The 23,345-nt window shown below is 46.1% G+C and overlaps 1 protein-coding gene across 1 annotated transcript in view; it reads left to right on the forward strand.

The window, feature by feature from the left end:
* Positions 1–23,345, forward strand: part of LOC149858241 (connector enhancer of kinase suppressor of ras 2-like) — a 762,411-nt gene that overhangs the window by 705,100 nt on the left and 33,966 nt on the right. Inside the window, exon 21 of the mRNA XM_090059075.1 lies at positions 519–590. Coding sequence (XP_089915201.1) covers positions 519–590 — 72 coding nt within the window. The remainder of the gene's footprint in view (positions 1–518; positions 591–23,345) is intronic.

Here is a 23,345-nt window from a genome sequence, read left to right on the forward strand (position 1 = left end):
CTCTATGTCTGCTAACCCCCCAACTGGAAGCTATAGAGCCACATTTGCACACCACTGTATATTGGGCCAGAGAATTCTGCTGAAGCCCTTACATAGTTCAAGCTGTCTGATTCATGGCTAGTGCATGCAGGGCTAGTACATGCAGAGCTGGTACAGCATCTCTCAGCACAGCAGTACTTTGCACAGCATAAACATAGTATAAATGATTTAGGAGTGTTTGGAATTCTTTACTGAATACCAGTTACAAACAGAAATCAACCTGTGGCACATGCAGTCAAAGATCTTTAGTTGTGAGTATGACAACATCTACAGATTTGTTTAGAGAGAAATTCAAGTTGAGCCCTCAAATGTCTGTGAAGCTCTGAAATACGCTGAAGAATCTGAGAGATCAGTTCTAGCATTTTTCAATTTATTTGAAAAAAATGTGTGTAAATTTATTTTAAAGGGGGAAAGAAAAATCTTTCTAGACAGACTTTTGGAAAGTAAAACTGGGTTTCTCCTCTGTGCTTATTTTACAGCGCCTTTAAAGCATGCCACCCCAAAATTAAGAGCTTCTACTTTGCGACTGACTGTCTTGAAGAAATGAATAGGTAAGTTATATTTATGTTCTTTATTCTCCCACTATATTATTTTACTGGCATATGCAAAGTAGCACCATGTGTGGGAAATATTATCGTATCTGTTTCTGGACTGCAAATCTCACTGTTGAGAGAGCATTGTCGTCTTTTTTCTCTTTTTGTAAAATGATGAACAAATCCCTATCAGATGTTCAGCGACTTTCATTCTCTTTGCTTCTCCCTAACAAGACACTGGTAGTAGACACTTCTGTTGCCTACAGTATGTTACGTCAGTGAGGGCTCTTAATAATAGATAAAGGCCAGGATAGCAAATGTTGCAGAATGACCTGGGTAAAGTACCTGGAGCTATATAGCCACGTTAGCACAGTCTTCCACCAGAGCTAATTAGCCTTACCAGGTGTTACATCAATCATGTCATGGGTTTTTTTCTCTGCCCCAGAAACATCATGTCCTGTGCACAGCTACAAGTGCAAAAGACAGGCTGTCAATAGGGGTAAAAAGTGTCACACCAGCTTACACTACTGCTCCTGATCCAACAGGGGAGTTCTCTGAACTCAACACTGGTCAGCAGTTTAACTGACTCCCCTACCCTTTGCCCCTCAGCACCCGGAGCTGGGTAAGAGAGGTGGTGGGAGAGTGGAAATCTCTGTCTCACAAAGAGTTAGACAAGCTGGCGATTCCTCTTTTCAGGTACTGGACAGAGGAAGGGAAATTCCTCCCCTGAGCCAAGGAGGCCTCTCAGCCTTGGGCAAAGAACACAGCGGGTTCTCCAGAGCAGAACCAGGTGCTCTGGGCAATCTCTCCACCAGAGAGCCAGGCCTTTTGGGAATTCCCTTTCCCCATGCTGGGAAAAGCACAGATTGGTGGGAAAATCCTTCCCTTTTGCCCAGCAAGAGGCTTGTCAGGGAAATCCTTCCCTAGTGCTGAGCAAAGCACAGGGCATGAAGGGGGAAGGAATTGGGAATTAGCCCTTGGCATGAAGACAAGTGCATGGCCAGGGACTGAGGATTCCTCCCCTTTCCCCAAGCTGAGCAAAGTCTGTGCTTGTTGCTGGTACATGTTGTAGGGCTTGAGGCCTCTCTTGACTGGTGCCCTACTCCCAGGCGACATCAGGGTGGGACCCTGAATTGTCACCACCTGTGTGTTCTGGCCACTGTTCCTTTCCGGCTGCCACAGCTTGACATTCTTCTTCTTGGGACACAGTTCTCAAGGTGGCTTGTGGGATCCCACACCTTGGTTTCTTCATGGGGCTCCAACCTCCCCTTTACCCCACCCTTACCACATCCAGTGCCAGAATGGATGTTGGGGTCTTGAGGTCTCTATTACAGCTGATCACGTCTCATCCAACAGCCCTACTGTTAAGGGGATGAAAGATCCCCTGGCTGCCAGCATCTCTTAGGCCATCCCTTGGCTATGGACTGAGGCCACTGCAACTGAACTCACCTCAATTTTGAGGTACTAGTGTTCTTATAAAGAAATATCCAGAAGCAAGCATCAATGAAAACAAATCAGCAACTGCTTCCTCAGGCCCACTGACCCCTGCCAGGGTGGCCTCTTATCTCCCCCATAATGAGCTGTGTTCTATGGGCTCAGCAGCTCCCTACTGTGCCCTCACAGCCTTAATATGGGCCCACCACTCCTTCCCACCGTGGCCCCATCTGACCTGAAACAGGATCTGGCCTGGTTGTTCCTGTTGTCACTCCAGCTGCCTGTCTTGGCAGCCATGTTCTGCTCCCTGTTGTGTGCTGGCCCCTTCTAGCTGTGGCCCCAGGGCTCTGTACCGCTGACCCCAGCCGTGGCCCCAGGGCTCTGTACCGCTGACCACTCTGCTGCCTGCCTTGGCCCCAAACTTCTGCCCCTCCACAGGGATCCCCTGATGGCATGGCTCTCCAGCAACACACAGCCTGCTCCTTGCAGCCACACACCACTTCTCCATTGGGCTCAGCCGTGCTCCATGGCCCCCTTCTTAGCACTACCTCAGTGAGTGCCTCAGCTGCGGCACACAGCCCACTCCTGCCAGCCTCAATACCATGCTCCATTTCCCCACTGTGCTCAGCGCTATTCCACGGACCTCCTCCAGGGTTTCTCCTGGGTGTGCCTCTGCCTTGGCACACAGCTGGCTCCTCCCACCCTTTGGACCATGCTCAGCTTCCCTGCTCTGCTTAGCAGTATCCCGTGGCATCTCCACACCGTCCAGCTCTCTGCCCTCCGCTCCTCCCTCGGCTGCTCTCCCAGCCACCTTTTCATGTGCCCCCTTCTCCCAGGCCACATCCTTCCCTTCTGCCAATTCATAGGCTCAGGCTACTCTGAACCCAGTATGCCTGAGCCTCTCCTGGCATCCACCCACAGCTATCACTCATCAGCCTGCCTGTGGTAAGTAATGGGGAAAGCCTGGGTGGGCTGTCTCTTCCTCTTTCACTTATTGTTTTCAAAAGACCAAAAAGAGTCAAGCTTATAGAACAAACAAAATTGTTTATTCAGAGAGCCGTGTCTGACCTCCTGTTCTGCTGCTTCTTTTTGTTCCATCCTGACATCCCCAACAAATATAACAGCTTACACATAACACTCTTAAAGGTATCCACACATCTTCCTCATTTACCTGCAGCTTGTCCCCATGTATCACAGGCTGGGGTCCTTAAGGATGGCCGTGATCTCCCCAAGGCCCCTTTACCATGCCAACTTGACCCAATGGGCAGCTTCTGTTCTCGCCCGCCACGTCTTTGATGGAGTGATTAATAGGGAGGCTGCCTTTAAGTCCTCTTGGACACGGTTTCAATTGGTTCTCTGGACCCCATGGGTTCCTGGACCCTTGGTGCATCCCACTTCAAAACAGATGTCACAATAGGTGTTTTGGAGCACCCTAGCCTTATGGGCTATGCATTGCTCCAACCACCCTTTACCACTCCCCAGGCCTCACAGGCGGTACTGACATTGTCTGGTCTAGGCCTTGTTGTAATTTGGCCCCCTTGTCCTCCCTGGGCTTTCTGCAGCTCTGTCTCGCTCTGTGCCTCACTGGCGCCGGCGTCTGTGCACCCCAAATGCCGCACCCTCTCTGGCACCAGGGTCTCCATGCTGATGTGGGCCCTGAGTGAGGCCTCCTCCTTCCCCTAATAGCCTCACCGAAACCACCAGTCTTATACAACAGCAAACAAAACACAAGCCCCTGGGCTGTAACATAAATTCAAGCCGCCCGGCTATAACATCAGTCAAGCCACACCGGGGTACTCCATCCCTCAACAGTATCAGGACCTGTACCTGCAGTCAGGCCTCCCCTTTGCTTGCTCTGGCAAGGAACTGCCCTCCCCCCTTAGCTGCTGGCAAGGAACTGCCCTCCTGGCCTCAGCCCTGGGATTTATATATGAGCCAGGCCCTACCCTTTCCGGTCAGCTGACCGCTGGCAGGTGTGGGCCACTAACTCATTCTGGCTGCCCTGATAACCAGCAGCTGGGGCTTCCAACTCACTGCTAGGACTCTTCCCCTAGCAGTTCCAGCTCTTTAAAGGATCAGGGCACCCTAATGCCCTGCAACACCATGTAATACTAACATTGCAAGTTTAGTTTAGCCCATAGTTCAAGCACATTTTAACAGGTCTCTGTTGAGTCTTTGTGTTGGCTTTTTGGCTCTAAGTGATCTTCTCAGTTTCTCTGCATTTTCAATCCTTATTGGTTACATGTTACATGGATGTTGCCCTGTAATTTAAGTGCAAGGGAAACATCAGTGTGTGTATCTATAGCTTTTTTCAGCAATTTCTTCACGGTTTGTACTCCATTTTCCACAAAACTGTTGGATTGTGGATATTTAGGACCTGAGGTCTTGTAATGGAATCCATATTTTTTTGCAAAATCTTTAAACTCAAGACAGTTGAATTGAGGTCTGTTGTCTGTTCTCACAATTTGTGGAATCCCATGTCTAGCAAAAATCGATTTGATGTGAGTTATGACATGGTTTGCTGTGGTGCTTTCGAACAATGCAATTTCAGGACAGTGAGAATAATAATCCAGAATTAATACATAATTTTTCCTGCATGTATGAATAGGTCAGTGCCCACTTTATACCACGGAGCTACGGGCTCCTCCATGACCATCATGGGCTCTTTCCTTTGCACTGCTCTGTACTTCAGGCACTTTGTGAAAGCCTTTACAGCATCTTTTATGTCATTATTTATGTTGGGCCAATATAGAGCACCCTTACTCTCCTGTTTTATTTTTCACTGTCTAGATGCCCCTCATGTGTTCTGTTTTACATTCTTTCTTTAGCACTACTGGAACAAGTCATGAGCCTTTGAACAAAATGCCATCTAGTACTGCTAGCTCTTCCTTGAGCTGAGAGTAGGGCCTAGGTATATGTTTTCCAGGCCAACCAGAACAAATAGCTATTATCACTTTTGCAATGTGATGTCCTGTATTGTAGTTTCTGCAATTAGTACCCACATTTTCTGTGACAGGAATCACTCTTTTAATGAAATTAACATGTATTATGTCTGAATCTGGAATTCCATCAATTTCTGTTGTGTTATATGCTCTGGACAAAGTATCTGCAATAAGTAGATGTTTTCCTGGCATGTACTCTATGTCTAGAGCATGCATTTGCAGTTGAAAGAAAAGTATCTGTAATATGGGTGGCATGTCTGATAACCCTCTCTTTGTCATAGTTGCCAGAAAGTTAAGATCAGTTTCAGCTATCACAGGCTTCCCATAGATAAATATATGACATGTCTTACAGCCATATGCCAGGGCTAAACTTTCTTTCTCAATTTGTACATATTGACACTGACTTAGAGAGTTATCCCCATGATTTTCATAGAGTCACAGATGTTTGGGTCAGAAGGGACCTCAGTAGATCATCGAATCCAGCCCCCTGCCCTGGGCAGGAAAGAGCGCTGGGGTCAGATGCCCCCAGCCAGGTGCATGTCTAGCCTCTTCTTAAAGACCCCCAAAGTAGGGGAGAACACCACCTTCCTTGGAAGCCCATTCCAGATTCTGGCAACCTTTGCTGTAAAGAAGTTCTTCCTGATGTCTAACCTAAATCTGCTCTCCATCAGTTTGTGGCTGTTGTTCCTAGTTACTCCAAAGGGTGCCCTGGTAAACAGAGCATTTCCTATTCCTTGCTGCTCCTCCCTTCCCCTATGAATTTGTAGGCAGCCACAAGATTGCCTCTCAGCCTTCTCTTGCAGAAGCTGAAGAGATCCAAGGCCCTTAATCTCTCCTTGTTGGGCTTTGCCTGCAGGCCCCTAGCCATGCGAGTGGCCCTCCTCTGAACCCTCTCAAGGTTATCCACATCCCTCTTGATGTGTGGTGCCCAAAACTGGATGCAGTACTCCAACTGTGGTCTGACCAATGCTTTATAGATGGGAAGTATTACCTCCCTGAACCTCTTTGTCATGTACCTGCTAATGCATGATAAAGTGTGGTTAGCTTTACTGATTGTTTCATCACATTGATGACTCGTACTCATCTTGGTGTCAATGACTCTGAGATCCTTTTCTGCTGCTGTGCTGATGAGAAAGTCCTCCCATAACCTGCAAGCGTGCTGGTGATTCCTTCTCCCTAGGTGCAGTATCTTGCATTTGTCCTTGTCGAACTGCATCCTATTCTGTTCCGCCCACTTTTCCCACCTGTCCAGATCCACCTGGATGCATTACCTACCCTCTAGTGTGTTAACTTTACCCCATAATTTGGTATCATCTGCAAATGTGGACAGAGTTGCTTTCCACACCATCATCCAAGTCACTGATGAAGACATTGAACAGGTCCAAGGACCAAGCCTTGTGGGACTCTACTGCCCATATCTTTGCAGGTCAGTAATGACCCATCCCCCACCATTCCCTGGGTGTGACCCCTAAGCCAATTTGTCACCCACCTGACCATGTAATCATCTATGTTACAGTCACTCAGTTTTTCTCTGAGAATAGGATGAGATACTGTATCAAAGGCTTTCTTAAAATCCAAGTAGATGGCATCTACCTCTATTCCCGTGTCTAAATATTTTGTGACCTTGTCATAAAAAGAAAGGTTAGTCAGCCAGGATCTACCTTCTATGAATCCATGCTGGTTGCCCTTCAGCATTGTTTTTCCCATTGGACTCCCACAAATGTGATCCTTAATCATTTTTTCAAAGGTTTTTGCAAGGATAAAGGTGAGACTAACTGGTCTGTAGTTACCCAGATCCTCCTTCCACCCCTTCTTGAAAATAGAGACCACATTGGCCCTTTTCCAGTCCTCTGGGACCTGAGTACCAAGAGTGCTCAAACATCCATGCCAGTGGCTCTGCTATGATGCTGGTCAATTCCTTCAGCACCCTTGGATGAAGATCATTCAGGCCTGCTGACTTAAACAAATCCAGCCCCTCCAAGTGTCCCTTCACTAAGTCAGTGCTAACAGTTGCTGGGCTGGTTTCCCTTTTGTGCCTGTCTATGGTCCAATTGGGAGATTTGTCCTGATCCATGTTCAGGAATACAGAGGCAAAAAACTCATTGAAGAGCTCAGCCTTCTCCCCCCTATGTGTCACTAATTGCCCTAGTTTATCCTGTAGGGGTCCTATGCTCTCCTGTGCCTTCTTTTTACTCCCTATATACCTGAAGGGGGACTTTTTGTTGTCTTTAATTGTTGTTGCCGGCCTAAGTTCCATTTCTGCTTTGGCCTTTCTGACTACCTCCCTGCAAGTGTGGGCCAAGTAGGTGTACAATAGATATAGCTAACCCCTGCTTCCACTGCCTCTATGTCTCTTTTTTGCCCTAGGCTTTCCTGGATTTCCCTGTTCAGCCAGGACAGTTTCTTGGCACCTTTGCCCCCTTTCCTGTGCAATGGGATTGTCTCCTTCTGCGCCTGTAGGATTTCTTCCTTTAGGAATGACCACCCTTCCTGGATTCCCATCTCACCAATGCTCTTGCTCTTCAGTGCCCCACTAACTAATCTCCTGAGCACACTGAAGTTAGCTCTTCTGAAGTCTAGCACTTCTACCCTACTGATTATCCTTCCCACCCTATGCCAGATGGTGAATTCGATCAAGTGATGGTCACTGTCCCGTAGGTTGCCTTGTGACAGTAAATCCCCCACCAAGTCATCTCCTGTAGCCAGCCCCAAGTCCAGTAAGGCATTTCCCCTAGTGGGACTATATACCTCCTGTGTTAGGTGAAGGTCCTGTATGCAAGTTAAGAACCTATGTAAACAGTTGGATTTAGCTGATGTCAGAATAGTTTAGGTCACCAATGACAACCATGCCCCTTGACCACACAGCCTCTCATTGCTGTCTGGAGAATTCCAGGTCTAACTCATCCTCCTGATATGGTGGCCTGTAGTAGACCCTCACTACCAAGTCCTTTTTCCCCTGGCCCCCTTGCATTCTTACCCATAGTACCTCAATTTGTCCCTCCTCTGGTCCCATCTTAATTATGGAAGATATTTATTGCTCCTTAACATAGATGGCAACACTTCCCCCACCCCCTTCTCCCTACTCTATCTTGACCGTATGGACTAGCCCTTAGTACTTACTGCCCAATCATGGGTAGGGTCCCACCAAGTTTCAGTTAGCCCAACTAAGTTGAAGTGCTTCTTTGCAAGCAAGAGTGTGAGTTCCTCCTGCTTGTTCCCCATACTCCTAGCATTAGTGTAGAGACACTTGAGCCCCCCAGTAGGTGCCCTTGGTGCCCCTCTGTCCTGATGCCCATTGGGCCCCTTAGTACTTACACGGGTTGATCCAGCACCTGGCTCATGGTTTGTTGATCCTAGGTTCTCTTTATTGTCTATATCCCCATCCCCTGACAAACCTAATTTAAAGCCCTGTGTAGGAGATCAGCCAACCAATAAGAGAACAGACACTTACCTTTCAAAGAGAGATGAAGACTATCACATCCCAGGATGCCCCTTTCATGGAAGTGTGGATCATGGTCGAAGAAGCATAAACTTGCATGATGACACCAACTCCGGAGCCGCAAGTTGACTTCTTTGATGCAGGTGTTGTGATGTGGCCCATGACTGCCGACTGGGAGGATCAACGAGAAGACCAGCCATGCCCCCATCTTCCTAAGCCCGACCCCCAGAGCCCTGTAATCACTCATGATATGGTTTGGACTACTCCTGGCCGCATCATTTGTGCCCACATGGATGAGGACCATGGGATAGTAGTTAGAGGGCAGGATGAGGTCGTGAATCCTCTCAGTGATGTCCCGGATCCTGGTTCTGGATCCATGGGATCCGGGTGACAGATAGGTCCCTCCATTCCTCTCAGGAAGGAGTCACCCACCATGATAACTCAGCATCTCTTCTGTCAGCTGCCCAGATGACCCTCAGCTTGGATGGTGCTGGCTGTGGCTTCCTCTACTGTGCTCTCCTCCAATGCTTCCAGGGCCTTATATCTGTTCCCCAGTTGCACTGGGGAAGCTATTTCAGGAGCACGATGTCTGGCTCTGGAGATGCCAGACCTCCAGACATCTGGCTCTGGAGGTGCTCCAGTGGCTCTGGAGGATCTTCTGGACTCATAGTATTTTAGTACTGGAGTTTTCATTATTTTTTTCTTCAAGTTTTTAAATTTAGCTTCATCTTCATGTTCCCATGTCCACCAAGCATTCTTTTGTAGGAACAATCTAAAGTGTTTGATCTGCTCTACTAAGTTAGGTAGAGAGTTCCCTACAAAATTGATCATTCCCAATAATCTTTGCACTCCTTCTTTATCTGGGAGGGGCATGTTTGTAATGGCTTTAACCCTTGCAGAATCGATTTGTACCCCTTTTTCAGAGAGCTTTTCTCCCAGGTACGTTATTTCTTTGACCCTAAATTTGCATTTTTGTTTGTTCAGTTTCAAACCTGCTCTGCAAGTTTTTTCTAGTGTCTTTCTTTGTCTCAAGTCATGTTCTTCCATAGTGTTTCCCTGACTAATACATAATTAATACAAACCACAGTTCCATCAAGACCTTCAAAAATTTATTGAATCTTTCTATGAAGTACTTCAGATGCAGAACACAGTCCAAAAGGAAGTCTACAAAAGCAATACCTTCCAAAGGGTGTATTGAAAGTGTGTAATCTAGTGCTCTTCTTTTCTACGGGCACTTGCCAAAATTCAGAAGAAGCATCGAAAGTAGAGAAATATTTAGCTTCTGCAATGTTGCCAAAAACTTCTTCCCTAGTGGAAATGGGAAAATGCTCCCTTTTGATATACCTGTTCATTTGCTTAGGATCCAGACACAATCTTAAGGATCCATCTTATTTTTTATTATGACCAATGAATGAATCCAAGCAGCTGGTTTCTCTACTGTTTCTATTATGTCCATGTTAACTAATCTATCTAATTCCTTTTTCAGTTTCTCCTTTAGTGCAAGTGGAACATTTCTTGGAGTATGTATGGTGGGAGTATTCTATCTTATACTCAGCTGACAGTTTCTCTATGCCTTGAATCATATCAGAAAACTCTGCTTCTGTGTTCTTGTTTTCTAGTCCCTTAATGGCATCCATTCTCTTAATCGAGTCTAGAGTTTTATATGTTTGCAACCCGATAATTGGCACTAGGTTTCCTGGACCTGTTACAAACTGAACTTTAACTATATTAGCCTTATGTCTAACATGCAGTGCTCCAAACATCCTTGGTTGCTGTCTTGTTTCCATTATATGCTCTAAGTTTCACTTTCTTACTCTCATAGTACACAGGTTTAGTTTTCATTTTTTTGAATAATGTATTCTGGTATTACATTGACCTGTGCCCCTGTATCTAATTTACAAGTTACCATTAATCCATTGCTGTCCAGGGTGATTTTACAATCCTCAGACAAATTAACTTTTTGCGTTGTGCCAGCGTGGAATTCTTCCTCCAACTCATTGTATAGAGCATGTACCTGCTGTTTCTTGTGTGCTGTATTCTGCTCCTTTCTGCAGACTCTTGAATCTTTTGCATTTGCTGCAGTGCTTACCAAATACAGTGTATTGCATGGGTTTTTGGTAACCCCCCAGCATCTGCAGTTAACCATTGCTTCTTCAAACGATTCTCTTTGGTCTCCACTTGCTTGCTTCCTAGTGAAGTCCTCCTTCCTGTATGGTTTGTGTGTTGCCTTTTGCTTTTGCAGTCTTATAATCCTGTTTAGTTCAGCTTGTTCTGTTTTTTCCTCTATCTTCTGCAGCCTGGCATTTGTTATCTCATCTGCTTGGTACATTCTAACTACCTTTTCCAAATTAAGCACAGGATGCTCTAGCAGTCTTTCCCTGAGGATTGTATCTCTTATACACAATACCATTTGGTCTCTGATCATGGACTCTTTTAGGTGTCCAGAGTTGCATGTCTGGCTCAGTAGTCTGAGATCTTTGACAAACTCCTTTACTGTCTCACATTCTTTCTGCTATCTCATGTGGAAATTATACTATTCAAAGGTTTCATTTTGTTTGGGTATACAATATTCCTCAAACTTTTTTATTACTGTGCCATAGCTTTTCTGTTCAGCTTCTGACAGTTGTAGGCTCTTATAAAGAGACAGAGCTTCTGGGTCTGCTATATTTAAAGAATAGCTACCCTGAGTGGATCTTCTTTCTCTGTAGCTCCGCTGGGCGTCATATATATGGTAAAGCTCAGCTTAAATTTATTTCAGATATCTGCTGCATTACCGGACAGCTTTAATTCTTCTAGAATTCTGAGATACTCCATTTTTCTTTCTTTGTACTGTACTTTGTATCCCATGGTACCATGTGTCGTTCTCAAAAGACGAAGCAGTCAAGTTTATAGAACAACAACGCTTGTTTATTCAGAGAGCTATGTCTGGCTTACTAGTCTGCTATTTCTTTTTGTTTCCTCCTGAAATCCCCAGACAAATGTGGCAACTTATACATAACACTCTTATAGTCATCCACACAAAATACAGAGTGAGGGAGAAATTACCCTTCAGCATGGAGTCGCTGCATGAAACCTCTACTCCAGTGCAGAGCAGTACTGGGGGTTCTCTCACTCTCCCCACAATAAACAAATCTCATGCACCTGGCTTCATGCTTCAGAGGTTATTCCTTGTCCTTCCTGCACAGAGGAGAGAGAGAGAATCTCCTGCATAGAGGGTATCCCTCTCTTCTATGGAGAACTTTCTTCTGCTTTGCCCAGGATCAGGCAAGGAGGAGTATGAGGGAAGAGGGAATCCCCCACCACCCAAAGGGCTGGGTTCACAGCCAAGGTGCTGTTCCAGATAGGTGGCAAGGGAGGTGAGGGAGGGAGTAGTGTACCATGGGATGCTAGAGAATCCAAAAAAGACTCATTATGCAATGTCACATGTTCATATTAGAGCTTGGTATAAACCAACTATAAAATTGTTCTACAGTTTTCAAGCAACATCTTTGTAGGTGGTTGGCCATTTTTCTAGCTGGATGGTCATGTTTATCATGCAATAATTACTTTACACACATAACCAGTCTAAATTTATTGCTCAATTAATCAGTTAATTGAAGAATTAATGTAATATGTATCAGGGGCCCAAGAGGCTGTGTACATTGACCTGAGAAAGCACTGCATTTTTGTGATGTATTGTATGCATAGATTCAACAACCATCCCTCCATACCAATAATGTGGAGGCCTGATTTCATGCTTTTTTATTTTACCATGGTAAATAAACATTACAATACAGTACAGTTCAGTAACAGGACATCACACTATTATGTATTTGCCTACAACTCCTTGAGTCCCTCTAATGGAAGATATACAGCTACAGTAACAATTCTCAGATGAAAAGTTTGCAGTATATTTCTTAGAGCACACATTTACCCTTTATTATGAGCATGCATTTGGCACTTCATCAGGGAACACTTGTATCTACATGTGCACTGTTACTGCGCAGTAACCTAAGTCAGGGGTTGTCAACCTTTTTCAATCAGTGTACCCCTTGTGGCCAGACACTGAGCAAAGTGGGGGGTGGCATGCAGCTGGATGCAGAGAGGCAGCAGCCACCACGTGTGAGCTTTCCCCACTCCCGTATCTGGCCAGACAAGCGGGGCCTGTGTACCCCCATGTGGCAACTCCTGACCTAGGTTACTGTTCAATGACTATACTGTGACTTATGCTGACTCAGGAGTAATTTTTTATGATGCAAGTAGGAAATTTACTCCCTAGTAGTTACTGTGAAGTAAGGCACGTGTAGACACCTTACTGTGCAGTACCCTGGTTTGTGTGGACTGACTTGGGAGTAACTTGGGAGTAACTTTACTCCCAAGTCAGTGCACACACAGTGTTACTGTGCTGTAATGCCTACACATGTAAATGACAGTCTAAAAATGACTCACTGTACAGTAAATTACTGAGCAGTAAATTACTGCACAGTAAATGCATAAATTAGATCAGAAAACTGCATAAGTTAGTTCAGTGGTCTCCAACACTTTTATGGTGAAGATCATTTTTTGGCACCCCAAGATCTACCACCTTCCACCTGCCTGTCCTACCCCTGCCTCTGCCCTGCTCTCTGCCCCTTTCCTCAGCCCTCGTCCCACCCCGCCAGATTCCTCCCCACCTCACGGACAACCTGCCCAGGCTCTGATCCCACTCACCCAGCCCAGGCAGCAAGGGGTATGGCTCAGCCCAGCCACGTGCACCCTGCTGCTCATGATCATGGAGCCTCTGACAGACTCAGATTGACTGTCAGAGGCTCCATGATTGACCAGTCAATCAAAATTGACTGGTAGGTAACCACTGACTTAGATCAATTCTGACTTGGGCTTTTTGAATGTCTGTACCTAGCCTATATAAGCAATTCTGCCTATAAATTCTGGAATGAGTGTTCTTCCCTTTTTCCCTGTTCTATGTTTATATTAAAAGGGATCTTGTTATATTAATATCATTAGTGCTTAATCCTGGTGGGAAATCATATTCCTCAGTCTATCATGGTATCATAACCATGGCAACCAGTTGTGAGGTCAGAAATAGAGGATTGCACTTTCAGGTAGAGGATTAGCAGTTACAAGAGCAGATATATTATGAAGAAAAAAAGATGCCTATATTTGTATTAACAAAGAAAAAGGCAACATAACTAAAAACATATGCCTGACATGAATAGAACTGTTTCTAAATCTAATATGCCAAAATTTTCCTGTGAGGAACTGAACTAGTGCATTTTGTAAGTTACACTTTTCTGCTATTTCAAGGTATTTCTCCTAATTCCCAGCATGTTTCCAAATTTTGTAAGTAAGCCAGATGGTCTTTGTGTGTTTGTTTTCCTGTTTGAGGCTGTGTTTTTGTTGGTACTGAAAATGGAATTCTAGACTCACCTTAACAATCAAGATTTAAATAGGGTTGTGGAGGGAAAATCACTGCATGCCATTGTGGAACAAATATACTTCAAAACCTGAATTCTCTGCTCTTGTTTTTGCAGTTGAAATTTAAGACTCATTTAAAGAAGCAGGGGGGAGATTCCCTAGTGCTACTCATGTTCTGAGCCTAACAGCAAGTTTCTACTAAAAGTAATAACGGTTAATAGTTAATAATATTGTAATTTAACTCCTCTAATACTAAACTACCACATCACAAAGCAGGCAAATCATCTCACCTGAGGATTATTGGGTCCGTTATACTAGTTTCCAGCTTGGAACAAAAACTAGCATAGCTGATTCAATGCCATTTATTCCTTATAGTCATTCTGTACACGTGTTCTTGGGTGGGACGGGGTTATAGCTAAAGGTAGGATCATAGCTACAGTCAAGTGTTGTGACAGCTCTAGGTTATGCTGGAAAGCTGCTTATCCCCAGTGTGGGCCATAGACTTGGCAGGCATCAAGCAGACAAGGTTCTTTGGGTAAATCTGATATTGCTTTTATTAGACCTACTAAAATAGTTGGAAAAATTCTTCTTTGCAAGCTTTCAGGTACAAACACCCTTTTTTAGGCTGAGGAAGTCTGCAGTTGGTCTGTGCTCTTCCTGGATGGAATATTCCATCTATTGCTCTGTTCAGAGAATAGCAAAAAAATAAAAACAATTATTGCCATCTCTTGTGAGGTCTTCTTTATCAAGTTTTCTTTTACAAGGTCTATCCTGGCAACTGGCTTTACCAAGAACATAGAGCATTAGCATTTATTTTAGACAGTTATTGTTCAAATAGTCTGTGTCAAATCCAGGAGCATGGCTGAGTTCTGCTTTATTCAAGGCTGAAATGATGATTGCCTTCTGGTTTTAAATGTTTGTACAATACTCCCTATCCAGAGGTTGCACAGTGGTGCAAATGTAACCCCCTTACAGTTGACACTGAAGGAACTAAGAATTCTCCTCCTCCTTTCCCCTCTGTAGCATAACCTGTCTCCTCCCATCCCCACCCACACTGCCCACTGTTACTTCTGTCCCTTCTGTCCCTGCAGAACCAGAGGTTGGAGTGGGGGGACTCCACAGCTGCTCCTGCCCTGTGCAGCCCCATTCAAGCCTTCTGGAGCCTCCCTTCCCCTTTTACCCTTCCTCCAGGCACTGAACGCAGGGGAAGGAAAGGAGGACCAAGGAGAGGAAGGAAGATTCTTCCCTGATTGGGGGACTTTGAAAAGGTCCCCTGCTGCTGCTCCTGCTGTAGGGTATGTCCACCCAGGGAGGGGAAGCTGGGAACAGGAGGTAGAGTCACCAGTGGAGCACCAGTTGCTGCTCCTAAAGCCCCCTTTAAAAATCCTGGTCTACCTGTGTCACTGTCTCTTTTCAGGGCTCCCTGCTTGGTCTCTAAGGATTGATGAACTGTAACAGCTCTCTTCTGTCCACTATCTTCCCAGCATGACCCCTGCCCCAGGAAAACTCCTTGTCAGTGGCATGAATCTGAATAAACAACCCACTGATTCCCCTATATCAGGGGAACCCAGCATTACCCAGCTAAGCCACGTTGTGGTAGTTAACAGCTACTGTCTTTGTGCAAAGCAGTTAGAAAGATGCCAGGATTAGACCTTGTATGTAGCTCAGTATGAGTTCATCATCTTAGCTTCTCAAATGCACACTTTTTAAACTTTTATTTAGTTCTTTGGTGGACATATTTTTGAAGAATTTTTAATATCCTGGTGATTTACACCTTTATATAGTCCTTCCTTCTGACATTTTGGGCCTACGTGTCTTCTTCTTGGAAGTTGTACTTATATGAAAGTGGTGAGAACATGAGGTTCCTCTAGCAATATTTCCTTAGCATTTTTTCTTCAGAGGATGCAAGGTGTATGCTGCTTCTGGAACAAGTGTGCTCTGCTGCCTGTCCCAAACAAGTGATTTCCAAGCTATCTGAGTCCCAGTGCCTCTGACTCTGCCACTATAGCCTGTCCTGTTACCATGTCTGCAGATGTTATGCTTCCAGAAATTCCTCCACCAGCTGATGCTCCCAAGATACTGCTGCTTTTTAGGCAACATCTGTCTAAGAAAGGATTTACCCATAGGATCAGTAGGGGGACAACATACCAATCCCACTAACAATATTCCTTCACCATCAAAAAAGGAATATAAGGGAATACAAGGAAAGAAAGCACAATGCTATAGATGAGTCAGTCCTGCAGTCCCTGTAACATGTCATAGGAATTCTGTGCAGGCGGAGGGGCCAATCTGAGCATATTCTGGGGAGATTCTCTAACTTGAAGAACAGGATAACAGCATTTCTGTATCTAGTCATGGAAAATACATCCAGTTCCTTGAATGGCATTTGGCTTCGTTTTGGCAATTATTTTTACATCAGGTTCTCACTTTCAAAATTTAGTATTTGTTTACTTGAAAAGCAATTCATTTTAGTTTTTTTTCTTTTCTACACTTTTTTAATTTCCCTTTAATACTGTGTCCTACATTCTTGAAAGTGTTAAGTACTACTTGGTAACAACTGACTTGTTTGCAGCACACAGTTGTTCTGTTGTTGATGATTTTTTCCTGCTGTGTTGCTTGATACAGCCAGACTTTGCTTTGCAAAATTAATGCTCACATGCTGTTTTGCCAAATCTACATGAGTACACTTGTGTTCTTAGAAATGAATTAATAATTAAATTAATCAGCTCTCTCTTATCTTGGTCACTCAGTAGGTCATAAGGTGATAAAAGCCTCATGAAACAAATATGCTTGAAAATTAATTATCATATCAGGTATATCAGATTTATAGGTTTTAATACATGTAAAGAAACTAACAATAAACTTGATATTTAGGCATTAGTGCAATTCTGCTTTTTTATTAGGAGTATTCATACAAATAAAGTGGTCAATCTAATATAAAAGTTTTCTATGTTAATTACAGTTAGAGAAACCAGTAGTATACAACCTTTTGATTTTAAAAGCCATGCTCGTTTAGGGATATCAGGGAACACTGTGTTATATATTTGCATTTAATAACACTAAAAAAGACAACCTATAACTTGAAAGGAATGGTTACTTGAAATTTATAAACTTGCAGTAGACAATAAGGGAACAATATGACTTTTTTATGACATACATGGAGATAATTTGCCATATAATTCCTGATAACACATTTAAAACTGCTGTATTCATATAAAAATATAACAAATATCCAACTTTGTAAAGCTTTGAAAGATGATATATCGTTTTTTAAAAGTTCGTTTTGAATTCTTGGAGGTAAATCCCTGCACGTCAGTAGCATAAAATCTCATTTTATTGAGATACATCTCTTCAAATTTAGAAGATTCTGAACTGAATCCATAAAGATTACCAGCAAAATTTAGGCCACACATCCTGTACAGGATGTGTGCGAGAAGTGGCCAGGCAGGTTATAATTGTGGCTCAGTCAAGGCTTCCTACTCCTGTATTTAGTCAGCAGTGGCTTAGCAGCGAAGTTTAGTCATCTGGCAGCCCTGCACTTTGTGCGTATTATTTTTTTGCCTGGCAGGTATGGTCTACAAAGGAGCTCTGTGTTGGGTTCATTACCAACTTAAACTATGTGCCCACATTAAGGCCTCTTTTACAGTGTCAGTGGACTCTGATCTTGGCTTACAAATAGATTAGGGCAGAGATGTCAAACATACAGCCCACAGGCTAGTTCTGGTCCTTGGATCTGCTCCCTCTGGCCTGTGTTGGTGAGTTTGACACCCCAAGTAGCATGTAAGCATTAAGTAAATGCTTTTGCAACTAAGGACTTCAAACACAAATATTCACATGATGCACTGTTCCTTTTAAACCAGGGTCTGAACACACAACCTGGGGGAACTGAGGAGAGGATAAACCTGCTCCTCACATCTCTTTCCCCTTATTCAAATATCCACAAGTGGGTGAGGCCTAGAAGATCAGAGACCTTCCATTTTCTCACAAAAGGATACAGAGAGAGAGATGAAGTCAATAGGGAATGAAGACTGTTTCTTGGCTGAAAGCCCCAAAATGCAGCAAAGTCCTTGTCATCAGGGAAGCTGAATAGGTCTGGCTCCTCAAAAACTGGAGAGCTATTTCACAGCTCAGTAAAGAGACTGTCATACTTGTGTCCACTGAACGTCCTCCCCTAAGGCCTCAATTTATTGCTGAAACACAGAATCTCATGAGCTGTGCAAAAAAATAAAACAATGCACCTGACAAATATTGGCTGCTGTATCCAAAAGCTGTTTTCCCCCTTTTGTCTTTCTCAGCCACAGAAAAATAAAATGCCCCTTCCTTAAATTCCTGTCTGTATCATGTGAAAGCCAAGGAGCTCTTACCTTCTTAGGGCCTAATTTTCAAATAAGCTCAGCTCCTAAATGAAGGCCAGATTTTTCAAAATCGTTCAGCAGCTCCCTTTCTAATGATTAAGCTCCAATTCTCTGACTCAACACCCAAGGCATTTTGTTGTAAATCCAACTATACAGAAGCAAAATTCCAACCTGATTCTGTTATTTACAAGTAAATAATTGCTATATGAAAGTCTTGCATATTTTTATGTGAACCCCCTAAGGAATACATTGCACAGAAAGGGGCCCAGCTTTGAGATGTAGACTAAATACAGACAGTCAAAAAGCCCAAGGGAGAATCAGTCCAATCTTCACAGGTTTCTCTAAGCTTCATGAACTGGACCATTAAATAACTGAACTCATATTCAATCTTTGGTTAGGGAAGAAGGCAGATGCCTGTATTGGCCCAGGACAGAAGGCAGGGGACACTCTTGCACACCTCCCAGCATATCAGACATTACTAAGGGCACCCAAGCACAGCCAAATGAGGGCCATCCCTATTGGCTGCCCAGCATATGCTTCCAATGCTCTGCTGTTGTCTCCCTCCTCCCCAACCCCAAGGGTGGGGGGAAACAGAACCACCCTGCCCCAGCCCCAGCCTCCTGAGCTGGATTCTGCCCAGCTGGGGGGAGCCTGCATTGAGGGGGTTTTTCCCATCCCCACCAGGCTGGACTGGATGCACAGCCCTGCTCCCTGCAAGTCTCTGCCTGTACTCCACAGGGAGCAGGGGGGAATGAAGGCCCCTGCCCCAGCCTTGAGCCCCCCAAGCTGCCTAGCTAGTATGAGCCCCATGCTGCAGGGTTGTTCCTCTGTCCCTACCCAGCCGAGCTAGCTCCATAGAAGGAAGGATCAGGCCCTACTGCCTGACACAAGCCCCCTAGGCCGGCTGCTGCTGGTGCTGGGATATGGCTGGATGCATCAGGCAGCCCAGGGATTTCAACTGGGTGACAGGAATGTGAGAGCACCATAGAACAGGGGTGGGCAAGATCTGGCCCACAGGCCAAATCTGGCCTGTGAGGCCATTCTATCCTGCCCACAGGACCCCTAAAAATTTTTGAAAATTAAAATTTATCTGTCCTTGGTTCCTGTAAAAAAATGACACGAACCAGGGCAGTAGGACCCTGGGGAATCCTTGGCGGGCTCCTGCAACAGCAGGGCCCCGCCGGCCCTGCCCCTTAGCCAGAAGCCTGAGCAGGGGCTTCTAGTCTGGGACCAGGTGGCTGCCCTGGTGCAGGAGGCTCAGGTAAGGGCCCCCACCCCCCGCTTGCTATGCTGGGCAGCATTTGCTGCTGCTGCCCACCCAGAGTTTGCACTGCTGTGAGGCTGCCACCACCACCTCTGGACTGCCCAGTGTGTGACCCCTGCCAGCTGCACCAGCCTGTGCCCTGCTCTGGGCCCCACTGGTGCTGGCCCTGGGACATTGGTCCCAAGACATTGGGACATTGTTCCCAGCCCTCAACAGCTTGCCAAAACTGGGTAAGTGGCCCTCCGCCCAAAATAATTGCCTGCCCCTGCCATTGAAGATCAGGCCCTGTTGCCTGGTCTGGAACTTCTGGGCTGCCTGGCATGTCTTCCCAGAGCCCAGCACCAGCAGCACCCAGCAGGATGTGCCTGGTGGTATAGGGGGTTTGGACTGGGCAATGAAGCATGATCCATCCTATGGAATATTTCTGTCCTTGCACACCATTGCCCAGAGCAAATCTACCAGCTGCCTAGCACATTCTACCAGCTGCTGCTGGTTCCAGGCTCTAGCAGGATGTGCTGGGCAGCTCATAAAGCCTGCACTAGGCAGTGAAACCTAATCCTTCCCTCCACGGAGTGCTCTCGCCCGTGCCACCCAGCACAAGCTCCCTTGGCTGCCTGGCACATTCTGCTCACTGCTGCCAGTGCCAGGCTCCAGCAGGACACACTGGGCAGCCTGGGAGGCCTACACCAAGCAGCAGGAAGCTTTTATGGAGTGCTCCCACCCCTGCCACCCCGTGCAAGCCCCTCAAGCTGCCCAGCATGTCATACTGGAACCTGGCACCAGCAGCAGCTGCCAAGAAGCACTGTGCATCCTGGGGGCCTTGTGTCAGGCAGCGGAGCTTCATCTTTGCTTCTATGGAGTCAGCCTGGCCAGGCAGAGACAGGGAAAACAGCTCATAGCATGGGGCTCTCCCAGTTGGGCAGACCCCACTTTGTGGGGGCTGAAACCAAGGCAGGGGCTCTATTTCCTTCTTCCCCCTGTGGGTCAGAGGAGGAGACTCACTGAGTCAGGGGTCAGGGCTGTGCAGTCAGCCTGGCCAGGTGGAGGGCAGGGCAGCCCTCCCCACAGTACAGGGCTCCCCCCAGCTGAGCAGAACCCAGCTGGGAGGGGGCTGAGACTGGGGCAGGGACCTTCATTCTCCTCTCCCTCCTGTGGGTCAGAGGCAGAAACTTGCAGGGGGCAGGGCTGTGCAGCTGGCCCTGCTGATGGGGGAAGGAATGGCCATGGCATTGGGCACTCCCCCCAGCTGGAAGACCCCAACTCAGAGGACACCCAGTGTCAGGGACAGTGTGGGGGCTCCATTCTCCCACCTCCCAAGCCCCCCTCACCAGACAAACAGGCCCAGGTAGGATGCAGAAATGGGGAGCAGAGGGTTTGCTGCCTCAGTACTCTGGCAGCCTAGGGCCAGGGCCAGTCTGGCTTGGCTGAAGCAGCAGAGTACTGGTGAAAGCTAGCCCACCCACCCTGCAAGGTGAGGGCTAGCGGGGGGCCACAAACCATCCTGGGATACTGGGAGACTATCAGCTAATTTGAGTTGGGAGGGGATCTGGAACAGAAGTTTGATGGACCAGTATAACCTAAACTGATTAAATCTGATACCACATTGATCCAGGTCTATCCTAAACTGGGTTCTGCCATTTTGAAGCTGGTGTAAGTGCAGTAAACTTCTGGGACACTGACAGCTGAGGTGGGGGGGAACAGGGGCAGGGGGATGACACGTGCTTTACAAGAAGCAGCAGTGCATTAGTTTGACCCAGCTCTGTGATGTTTGTATTGATTGGGTGCCTCAGCAGAGCTTTTTGGCACTTTTATCTAAAAGCTGATTAAATCAGCTATTATATAAAACCACCAAAAAAGCCCCACTAAAGCACCCAATCTATACAGACTTTGGGGAAGTGAGGTCCAATTAATGCACTGCCTCTTCTGGGCATATGCTGGGGTCAGTGCAGGACCATGCCTAGTGTAAAGTAAAGCATCATTTCCCCCCCCCACACACACACACACACACATCTACAAGCCCTGTTCTGTTACAGGTTTAGACTGATTTCCCATCACTTATGTTTAATTTCCATCCCTAGCCATAGTATAAAAGAAAAAAAAGGGATAAAGCAAGCCAAAGAACAAAGGAGTCTAAGAAGTTACCTTTCTTCCAAATCAGCAGAGGAGTCCTATGAGACTGCTTTTTGGTTCCTATATGTGTTCTTTCCCAGAAGCCTCTTTGTATTCATAGGAAATATTTGTGAAGCTTGCATGACATGTTGAAACTTATGCTACTAGTAGAACTGTTCATCAGATGTATTGGGTGCTGCTACACATGAATTTGATCCAAGCTAAGTTTACTCAGATGTAAACTACACTGGAGTAAACATTCCTGGGCAGGTGTCTACACATGCAGAGTAGGGAGCAGATTTGCTCCTCTCAGCCCCAAACTTTCTGCAGCCCTGCAATCGGCCGCTGCCACCACTGGGGGGAGCTCCAGCCTCTGGCTGCAGCTTCCAGCAGCCGGAAGCCCTCTTCAAAAGCCAGCCCTGCTTGCTGCTCTCTGGCCAGCCATTTCCCTGCCTAGGAGCAGCGTGCCCAGCATAAGAGCAGCATGCAGCAGTTCTCGCCTTGACTACTCTGCCTCCCCACAGCTCCTGCCAGCAAGGACACCAATGACAGGCTTCTGGACACCACCACTAGAGCCACCTATGCCCTCCTGGGCTTCCATTCCTCTGTCTTTGGGACTGCCAGGCCAGCCAGGACTGATGGCTGTACATTGTTCAGAGCACCTGGGATGATGAGCAGTGGCTGGAGGCCTTCAGGATGTCCCAGGCCACTTTCCAGGACCTTGTGGAGTAGCTCTGGCCCCACCTGGAGTGGCAGAACACTGGCATGTGGCCGCCTCTCCCCATGGATACCCACCTGACCCTTGCCTTGCTCAAGCTGGACATGCCTGCCAGCCTGTGATACATTGGCCACCTGTTTGGCTTAGAGAGTTGGTTTACTACTGGGGAGGCTATCCTGGCGGTGTGTAGCACCCACCAGGCTATGCTGGTAGACACTGTGCTCTGCGTGCATGATCCCCCAGTGGTGGTGGTGGGGTTCTGTGTCCTGGCATTCCTCCAGTACACTGGGGCCTTGGACAGGAACCAAATCCCCATCACCTGTTCGCCCCATGTAAACCACCCTCTATTATAATCGGAGTTGCTTTCACTGCATGGTGCTCCAGGCCATCATGGAATACCATGGGGCCTTCACACACATGAGTGCTGGCTTGGCAGGCAGCACCTATGAATCCTGCATCTTCCAGAACTCCAGCCTGCTGGGCCTGGTGGAGAGCAGTTGCTTCCTGCATGGGGTGCTGGACCTGCAGCTGAGCCCTGTGGCAGGAGAGGCTCCTAACCCAGAGCCCTGGGGCTAGCCTGGGGCCAGCTCCCTAGTGCAAACCCAGGAACAAATTTGCTCCCAGGTATCCTCTATACATTCATTACTGTGCAGTAATGAATCCCACTTAAATTTGTCACCTGCATTTGCAAGTAGCAAATTTATGTAGGGTTAAGGGTTTTTATTGTGCATTAAGTACATGCATGCGTAAACACATGCACTTACTACACAGTAAATTACCCTACTGTACATTGAGGCATCTCATGTGGATGTGGCTACTAAACAATATGAACTTTTACATTTGCAAGTAGATTGCATCATGCATGAATCATATTAACTTATGACAGTAAAATATATTTATTTAGGTAAGTTTCTGTTATGTGCTCTTTTAGTAGCCATTACATTTCATTAGCACCCAAAGATATGAAATACTGGTAAATTTAGGGGAAATGAGATTCATGTAGGTTTGTTACATAAGGTTTCTGCTAAGATACTTCCAGCGTATTCAGAATATAACTTGCTATGAGTCTGTATAATGAATGTACTGGATCAAATTCTGCCCTAAATTATATCAGTACA

Source organism: Crocodylus siamensis, chromosome 8 (assembly GCF_052110815.1).
Source record: "Crocodylus siamensis isolate JL-2025a chromosome 8, ASM5211081v1, whole genome shotgun sequence".
NCBI lineage: Eukaryota > Metazoa > Chordata > Crocodylia > Crocodylidae > Crocodylus > Crocodylus siamensis.